Source organism: Onychomys torridus, chromosome 7, assembly GCF_903995425.1.
Source record: "Onychomys torridus chromosome 7, mOncTor1.1, whole genome shotgun sequence".
NCBI classification, from domain to species: Eukaryota; Metazoa; Chordata; class Mammalia; order Rodentia; family Cricetidae; genus Onychomys; species Onychomys torridus.
This window is the reverse complement of record NC_050449.1, coordinates 30,438,138-30,447,776: the sequence shown is the minus strand read 5'-3', so window position 1 is coordinate 30,447,776 and position 9,639 is coordinate 30,438,138. Positions and strand designations below refer to the sequence as shown.

Genomic DNA, 9,639 nt, shown 5'->3' with positions numbered 1-9,639 from the left:
ATTGAGCATAGCTGGGTCTTGGGAGAGATGGATTCCCCAATTTTCTAAGGAAGCGCCATACCTGATTTCCAAAGTGGCTTGTAAAAGCTTGCATTCCTATCAGCAGTAGAGGAGAGTTCCCCTTGCTCCACATCCTCTCCAGCATAAGCTCTCTTCTGTGCTTTTGATCTTAGCCATTCTGACAGGTATAAGGTGATATCTCAGAGTCGTTTTTAATTTGCATTTCCTGGATAATTAGTGATGTTGAGCAATTCCTTAAATGTCATTCAGCAATTTGAACTTCCTCTGTGGAGAATTCTCTGTTTATTTCTATATCCCATTTCTTAATTGGACTGTTGTCTCCCACCCCTTTTTAAAGCAATTGATCTGCAATTGGAAAGATTCTTTTCTTTTCTTTCTTTTTTATATTCATCTATTTATTTTATATCCTAGCTTCATCCTCCCTCCCCACATCCTCCCCTTCCAGTTTCCTCTCCTACATTCCCCCTCACACACCCTCCCTAGTCCCCTCCTCTTCCATCTCCATTGTGGAAAGGGCAGATTTCCTATTGAGTATCAATAAAACATGGCATATCAAGTAGCAATAAGACCTCCCCATGTATTAAAGCTGGACAAGGTGACCCAGTGTGAGAAGATAGCCTCTGTTCCCACTGTTAGGAGTCCCATAAGAGGACCAACATACACAACTGTAACATGTTTCCAAAGTGCCTAGGTAACTTTCATAACAGACTCACTGATTGTTGGTTCTGTCTCTGCAAGCCTCTGTGAGCCCAGATTAGTTGATTGTGTGAGCCTTCCCTTTGTTTCCTTGACTTCTCTGACTCCTACACTCTTTTCTCTTTCTCCCCAAGATTCCCAAACTCCACCTAATGTTTGGCTATGGAGTCTCACCATCTGCCTCCATCAGTTTCTGGATGACTCCTCACTGATGACAATTGGGCCAGGCCCCTATCTGGTCACAGGAGACAGCCAGTTCAGGCTACTTATCCACTATTGCTAGGAATCTAAGCTGAGGTCCTCCCCATGGACTCCTGGGATGTTCCCCTGAATCAGGCTTTTGCCTAACCCCGAAATGCCCTTCACCAGTAGTCCCCTTCAGCATTCTCCTCTTCCATGACCCCAACCTGATTGCTCATGTTCCCATCCCCCACCTGCCCTCAGTCCACTCATGAAATCTCTTCTGTTTCCTTTTCCCAAGGAGATCTAGGTGTTCCCCCACCACCCATGAACTCTCCTTATTACCTAGTCCCTCTGAGTCTGTGGATTATAGCATAGTTATACTTTATGTACAACCAATATTCACTTACGAGTGAGGATGTATCATGTTTGTCTTTATTAGTCTGAATTACGTCACTCAGGATTATCTTTTCCAATTTTATCCATTTGCCTTCAAATTTCCTGGTGTCCTTGTTTTTAACAGCTGGGTAATATTTTGTTGTGTAAATGTAGCACATTTTTCTTTACCTGTTCCTTGGTAGAGGGACATCTTGGTTGTTTCTAGGCTCTAGCTATTACAAATAAAGCTGCTATAAATGTAGTTGAGCAAGTGTCCTTGTGGTATGATTGAGCATCCTTTGGGTTTTATGCCCAAGAGTGGTATAGCTGAGTCTTGTGGTAGGTTGATTACCAGTTGAGCAACCTTTGGTATTATGCCAAATAAAGTTGGGTTTTGTGGTAGGTTAATTCCCAGTTTTCTGAGGAACCACCACATTGACTTCTAAAGTGGCTGTACAAGTTTGCACTCCCACCTCCAATGGAGGAGTGTTCCCCTTGCTCCACATCCTCTCTAACATGAGCTGTCACTTGTGTTTTTGACCTTAGTGATTCCTACAGGTGTGAGATGGAATTTCTGAGTAGTTTTGATTTGCATTTCCCTGATGGCTACGGATGTTGAACATCTCCTTAGGTGTTTCTCAGCCATTTGAGATTCTTCTGTTGAGAATTCCCTGTTTAGATCTGCCCTTCATTTTTTAATGGGATTATTTGGTTTGTTGATAGCAAGTTTATTCAGTTCTTTATATATTTTGGAAACCAGCCCTCTGTCAGATGTGATGGTTAATGAAGATCTTTTTCCATTCTGTAGGCTGCTGTTTTGTTCTTTTGATGGTGTCCTTTGCCTAATGGAAGGTTTTCAGTTTCATGAGGTCTCATTTATTAAGTGTTGATCTTAGTACCTGTGCTGTTGGTGTTCTGTTCAGGAAGTTGGCTCTGGTGCCAGTGCATTCAAGATTACTCCCCACTTTTTCTTCTATTGGGTTCAGTGTGTCTGGATTTATATTGAGGTCTTTGATCCCTTTGGACTTCAGTTTTGTGCAAACATAGATCAATTTGCATTCTTTCACAAACTATATCCAGTTAGACCAGCACTATTTGCTGAAGATACTTTCTTTTTCTGAGGTATAATTTGACTTCTTGGTGAAACAAAACAAAACAAAACATAGCCATGTGTCTGTAGGTATGTGGATTTACATCTGGGTCTTCAGTTCGATTCCATTGATCCATGTGTCTGTTGTTTTTTTGTTTTTGTTTTTGTTGTTTTTTTTTTTGCCAGTACCATGTGTTTTTTATTACTATAGATCTGTAGTAGAGCTTAAAATCAGGGATGGTGATTCTTCCAGAAGTTCTTTTTTTTCATACAGGATTGTTTTCACTATCTTAAATTTTTATTTTTCCATATGAAGTTGAGTATTACTCTTTAAAGGTTGCAATGAATTGTGTTGGATTTTAATGTAGATTGCTTTTGGTAAGATGACCATTTTTACTATGTTAATCCCACTGATCCATGAGCATGGGAGATCTTTCCATCTTCTGATATCTTCTTCAATTTCTTTCTTCAAAGACTTGAAGTTCTTGTCATACAGGTCTTTCATTTTCTTGGTTAGAGTTACACCAAGATACTTTATATCATTTCAGGCTATTGTAAAGGGTGTAGATTTACTGATTTCTCTTTCATCATTTGTATATAGAAGAGCTACTGATTTGTGTGTGTATGTGTGTGTGTGTGTGTGTGTGTGTGTGTGTGTGTGTGTGTGTGTTAGTCTTGTATCCAGCCATTTGACTAAAGGTGTTATCATTAGGAGTTCCCTGATAGTTTTGGGGATCACTTACATATATTATCAAATCATCTGTGAATAATAATACTTTGACTTCTTCCTTTCCAATTTGTACCCCCTTGATTTCCTTTAGTTGTATTATTGCTCTAGCTAGAACTTCAGGTGCTGTATTGAATAGTTATGGATTTTTTAAAGCATTAAGCTTTTTTAAGAATTTTCTTTTTAGTCATATCTTCTATAAACAAACTGTCTAAAAAAATTCCTAGTTCCATTAGCAGTAGAAGGTATCAAGACAGTGGCAGAGTGTAATGTCAGGGAAGAAATATTTGGGGAGAGCACTTGATGCTATAGATGGACAGATAGACAGTAGGATAAGCAAGGACTCTGAGGAATGTCCAGGCATACAGGACAGAGCAAGGACCTTTTTACAAGTTTCAGAAGAACCAGGGAGGTTCTGTGCCAAATAGGTTAAGTGTAATGGACAGCACCCGCTGTAGTCAGGCAGTCTCTGATGCCTGTAGGGGAAGGAATAAGACTGTCAGTCTGGGGTTCACATGTAGAACCACCTATGTGGGTGCAGAGAGACAGAGCTATAGAGAGGCATGACTTCAGCAGCAGCTGATGTTGTATCTAGCACACTAGGACTTTTAGATGTCTTGCTATGAAGGCTCAGGTAACAGGATGCAGTGGTCCCAATGTATCACCCATCACAGTGGGATCTGTGACATTCGCTCTGGCTCCATCTCTGTACAAGGGAACACATCCACAAAATGATTCTGGTTCCCAATCTGGGGAGATGCCTCCTATAATTGATAAAGTTAGACTAGTTGCTTTCATAACAACCATTTCAAAAGTGGAAGGATAATGAAACCACTGTGTGACTATATAGGGAAAGAAGAATAGCACAAACCTTCAGTAGGTGAGTTTGATCTGGGAGAGAATATAGAAACTTCAGTCTCCCAGGCAGCTTGTTAGCCAATGCCTTTTCAGAGGAGGGAGTGCATTCAAAGAATCTGTAGGTAGCAAAATAGAAGATATGTCCTTAATTCTATACTGTGTCTGCCATTGTACTGGGAACATTGAGACAAGGTTAAGTGGTAAAGTCTTTATCAGACAGGAAATTAAAAAGAAAGAAAAGAAAAGACATATACTGCAGAAAAATCAGATTATTAAAGAATGGGGGGGTGGAATTGGTCACTTGTTCTCATCTCAAATGCCTATTCTGTGGCATGGTATTTGAATAAATAAGAAGTTAGTATCTCACTGCTTTCTTATGTGGTACATTTTATAACATTTCATGTTATTTCCCAACTCTGTTTATTTAGGGAGAGGCATTTGTGGGCATTAGGAATTAGATTCCAAATTTTCAGAGAATGAATCATAAGTCACCATGTCAGGCTCCAAGCAGTCAGTCTGAGCCTGTTTGTTGGTGGCCATTTTGCCTTTTATTTTTAATCTTTTTGTCTCTACATTTTCCCCCTATATGATCAGTGATGGGATAAAGGTCTCATTTTTTTTCTGATACTGTATTCTAGCTGAGAAGGTACACCTGAGGTCTCTGGTTGGCACAGATCTGTCATAGTGTCACAGGGTTGTAAGCCGAAAAGCCTTGAGCTAAATTTTGCAAAGGAAGAGAGTGGGTATCATGGGGTGTGGAAAGCCAGAAGATTTAGCAAGCAGAAGCTGAAGACAGACAACATAATGAAAAACAAAATAAAGAGTCTGTGGGAGCTGAGCGAACTCACACTAATTGAAAAAGCTTCCTAGGTATAAAGCCACCCAGGAGGTCTGTTATAGTCAGGGTTCTCTAATGGAACAGAACTGATTGAATGGAGTCTTATTAGAGTGACTTACAGGATGCATCAGGTTAGTCCAACAATGGCTGCCTACTAACAATATCTAAGAATCCAGTAGTTGTTCAGTCCATCGTGTTTGACATTTCATCTGATCTTCAGTATATTCCAGAATCCCAAAGAAGTAGGCAAGCCAGCCAAGAACAAAGGCTTCCTTCTTTTATTTCCTTTACATAGACTGCCCCAGAAGGTGTAGCCTAGATTAAAGATGGATCTTCCCATCTCAAAAGATCGAGATTAAAATCAGGCTTTCCCACTTCAAATGATTTAATTAAGAAAACTCCCTCACAGGTGTACCCAGTCACTTGGTATTTAGTTAATTCTAGATGTAGTCAAGTCAACAACCAAAAATAGCTAACATAAGGTCTATATTAAATTTTGATTGAACCCCTTGAATATTTTGATATTGTCTGACATTTGGGAGATTTTCCTCTACTTCTCCTGAAGTAGTGGCCTTGACTACCAAGTCTCACTGGGGAGGACACCTGTGCTCCCTGAGTCTGTAGAAAGGATGTCTAGGTTGGAAGGAATACTTCCATCAGGCAGTTGAGGCACCGTCTTCACTGTCTCTACAGTGGGGGTATAAAGTGTTCTGACAGGTCCAAAGGTAAGTTTAAATGTGCAGCACTGCTCCAATTTAGGAGTGAGAGGAGGAGGAAGAGAACACAACGTTATTGAGGTTCTGCATCTTCCTCAGGATCATGGGTGCATTGGTCAATGAGGGTGCTGGGAGCAGATGTGGGAACAGGATTCAGATGGCTGTGGGTGTGATGGAGACAGCCCTCTGAGAGAAGACTTTGGCGAATCAGCTCAGCTTTATTCCAGCATAAATATATATAGGAAATATATTGAATTGAAACTCTAATTTGCATTAAGTGGTACACTTCTATCACAAGGCTTCCTATGTGACAGCAGGGTCCTGTAGAAAGCTCCTAGCATAAGTCTTACTTACCATGTGTGCAGCAGGGTAAAGGCTTCTAGCAGGAAACTGCCAAGGGTCACCATAGAGATAAACCTGGCATCCGGTCTTAAAGACAACATTCAGCTAAGGTCAATCCTCTGCATCCAAGGACATTCTCAAGATAAGGACAGGAAGAGAACAGGAAATCTGGCTGAGGGGGAGGAGGAGTCCCCATGCCCTTGAGCTTTGGAAAAAGCTGTCATGTCATGATACACTTCGACCTCTAACCAAAAAACCTTCCAACAAAGTTACACATCATTTTGATGCTAAGTAAGCACAGATTGCTAGTGTCTTTTAACTTTCTGGGAGGTTTTTAGGAAGCACACATGGTCTCTGTGTGATTTTGGCTCCATCAGTGGTACTTTAAGTTTCCTGGCACCATCAGTGGGACAGGGAAAGCAGATCCAGAATGAAAGGCCTGTTTTCCCATCACACTTTCCTTCCATGACCCTGTAGTTTGTCTTGTCTTTCTATCTTGTCCCCAGGAAGATGACTAGAATCTACACAGAAGAGGAACCAAATCTGCAGTTTGGGTTTCAGTGATTTAAACATATACCTAGACATGTATCCCATTCACAAAGAGTCAGATAATTTAACATCTGGATGTAGTGGTAGAAGGTTACAGTCTTCTTCTATGTAGAGAGTCATAGCCTAGTGTGTGTAGCACCGTCTAGGCTCCTCAGCCACCCAGTCTCAAGATTCCTTCCAATCTCACAGCTAGTAATCCCCATTTGAAAGTTAGTGAACTGAACTTGTGGACAGGAGTCCGGAAGTACTTGAACCACTGGATAGGGATGGAGAAAGGAGCAGGAAGAGAGAAGCACGTAGCATCCATGTTTCCCTGGGGCTATCTGCTCAGCCCACTGGCTTGGGATCCCATTGGCTTCCTTTCTAGCTGAGCTCATATATAAGCATGCACTCTGAGGCTAGTCCTTGAGTGCTCTGTCCTGCTCTCTACTGCTCTCTTAACGTGGGATCCCACTGCCATGGAAAAGCACTTCCTGTTGCTCCTGCTGGGTCTCTCCCTGGTGGTGGGCTTCCTCCACGGTGAGATACTGGCAGATGGAAGGGTCCAGTGCTGGTGGGCAGACATACTGTCAAAGGGTACTGGGTTTTGGAGGTCAGGAATAAGATGTAAGCCCTGACTGCTTTTATTCGTGGACCCCACAGCCTTCATCTCCATATCCTCACTGCTCCTTTCTTCTCATCCCTCTGTTGCATACAGTATGGGCGTCTCCAATCCTCTGTCATGCCTCTACTTCTGGTGTCCTTTCTCCTGGTCCTTCAGCTCACCTCCTCATTCTTAACAAGCAAACACCCTCAATTCCTCCAGCTTACCTGTGCATAGACCTAAATTTGTATTGGAAATGACGCGAGGAAGGTCCTTGAAAGGATAAGGCAGTGAAGTGATGGGAGCACTTGTGTGGTCACAGGCGGCAGGCTCAAGCTCCCCACATCAGAGCTTTGTGCTTCCTCCTCACAGCCCACCTCATTCACGGTATTTGACCTGGAGAAACTTGGCTCTTCTCAAATCCCTTCCTAGTGCCCAAGGTCATGGGCTACCCTTTAGAGGTCAGCTCAGCATATACCCAGCTCTTTCCTTGGTCATTGTTTCTTACTTATTGATTATAGCCACAGGCTCAGCTCCGGTCTCATCCTTGAGGTGGTGCTCTGGTTGAACCTCTTATCCTTGATTTTGCCTTTTCAGCTCTTACATGTTTGCAGTGTGACCTGTTAAATGCTGATGGAAAGTGTGAGAAAGGAGAAAGCACCTGTGAGGCTAAAGATGACCAGGAATGTGCCATACTGGTAGTGTCTAAAGGTATGTCAAGCCTAGGAGATGTTGGGGTCATCCTGTTTGTTGCTCAGGAGTGAATCAGCCCTTCTGTACACTCCTGGGGACAAAGCAGAGACTAGGGAGGTGTGTTTCTGTGCAAATTCAGAAGACGCCTTTCCATTTGGTACTGGTTGCCTACCATTCTTTGCCAGAAGAAGACTTTTTTTCTGAGTGGGGGGTTGGGGAGGTGTCTCTGCATGCTCTTTATAGCTTTTTGGAAAACATATTCAGGAACGAGCAGATTTGAACTGTAAAATTCCAGTCAGTAATTTGGGGAATGGGAGGCGTGCCTGCAGGCCAGATTACAGGTTGATAGGTGGTAACTACAGTCACCTCAGTGTGGCTGGCATGCATTTCACCAGGGAGTCGAATTCACCTTTTTTATTTGTTTTGTTTTGTTTTTCAAGACAGGGTTTCTTTGTGCAGCTTGGCGCCTTTCCTGGATATTGCTCTGTAGACCAGGCTGGCCTTGAACTCATAGAGATCCACCTGCCTCTGCCTCCCGAGTGCTATGATTAAAGACATGCGCCACCACCGCCCAGCCAAATTCACCTTTTTCTGAGACTTTGATTTTACAAATGGGTTTGACCCTTGTTACTTTTCTTGTACAGGTTATGACATCTGGTTTGGGCAGCAGGATTGTTCTACTGGATGCTTCAATAAGACTTTTACCCATTATAATATAACACTGGATTTTACATGTTGCCATGACCAATCGCTGTGTAATGAGTTTTAGAGGCTGGGCCCTTCCTTGCCCAGTTCTGCTGCAGGTGAGTCCTTATTCCTCCCCTGTGCTCTCAAGGCTCACCACATTGAACTATCTTTTCCCTGCACTGCCCAAGCCCTGACACCTGCCTGGAATCAGCATCTGCTGTTGATGTTTCAGCAGTTAGTTGGGAATAGAGCAATGCTCTCTGCTTCCCCATATCCTGAGGGCTTCTGCCTGTCAGATTCCTGCTTCCTTCCTCCTCTTCCTCCACCCTTCCATCACTAGCTCACATTTTCCACACTTTCCCTGTTCCTCTCACCTTTACTTTTATCAACACTGGTTTTATACTAGTGAGTATGGCAGACCGCACAGCCCCTTTAAGAACCTTCAGATTCGTGGTGCCTCTTCTGCCAAGGTTCTAGCAAACATTAGTTCAGTATCTCACTTCATTCTTATTGTTTGAATGGGAGACATATGCCATCCGACTTCTCACTGCTGTGACCTGGGTAAAACAGTACAACAGAGCAATGATACAGTTTAGTTTATGATTTTAGAGGTTTTCATCATGGTGGGAAGGACGTAATGGACCAGAGCAGTTCACATCATAGCATGTAGACCACATAGCTGAGCACAGTAGGAAGGGACCAGGATAGGATGCACTCTCCAAGGCCATGGTCCTTGCTTTGTGCAATTCAGCCTGTAATTCTCTATTCAAAATTTGAATGTATTAATGACTTAAACAGTTAAATTAGGTCAGAAACTTCATATCCTAACCATGTCTAGAAATGTGACAGACACACCCAGAGCAGTGTTTGAGGAATCGCTTAGACCTCCTTGACATAATCATGTTCATAGTTAAGATTAGCCATCACATGGGCTGAAGTCATTCAGCACCACAGCATCAAATTCTATTTTGTGTATGCATGGAAAGATGGCTCAGTTTAGCTTTATTCCTAGTAAATTACATACATTTGAAATTGATGTTGTTTGAGTCTTTATTTTTATATATTTTCTACCATATTGCATACTCACCTTAGAAAATACAGACAATTCTGTCCAAGAAAACATGGCTAGTAATCCCATCCCAATCTGCAAAGACATGGCTTATTTACAATTCAGGCATATATTCCAAAGTTTTAAAATCATTAATAAGTCATGGTGTGTATTTACATGTGTTTACATATCAATATTTATAAACTTACAAATATTAAAAATAATTATAACTT

At 42.0% G+C, this 9,639-nt stretch overlaps 1 protein-coding gene across 1 annotated transcript; it reads left to right on the top strand.

The window, feature by feature from the left end:
* The first annotated feature begins 6,853 nt into the window (after positions 1-6,853).
* Positions 6,854-8,440, top strand: LOC118587964 (secreted seminal-vesicle Ly-6 protein 1-like). The gene is made up of 3 exons (XM_036194173.1): positions 6,854-6,914; positions 7,576-7,689; positions 8,316-8,440. Exons 1-3 carry the CDS (start codon positions 6,854-6,856, stop codon positions 8,438-8,440), a joined length of 300 nt encoding a protein of 99 aa, XP_036050066.1.
* Positions 8,441-9,639: the final 1,199 nt, after the last annotated feature.

Excerpts from the sequence above, each read along its gene's own strand:
- LOC118587964 (XM_036194173.1), top strand. The coding sequence starts at position 6,854 with ATGGAAAAGCACTTCCTGTTGCTCCTGCTGGGTCTCTCCCTGGTGGTG. Across the intron at positions 6,915-7,575 it reads GGTGGTGGGCTTCCTCCACG|CTCTTACATGTTTGCAGTGT; the intron begins GTGAGATACTGG and ends TTGCCTTTTCAG. Across the intron at positions 7,690-8,315 it reads CATACTGGTAGTGTCTAAAG|GTTATGACATCTGGTTTGGG; the intron begins GTATGTCAAGCC and ends TTTCTTGTACAG.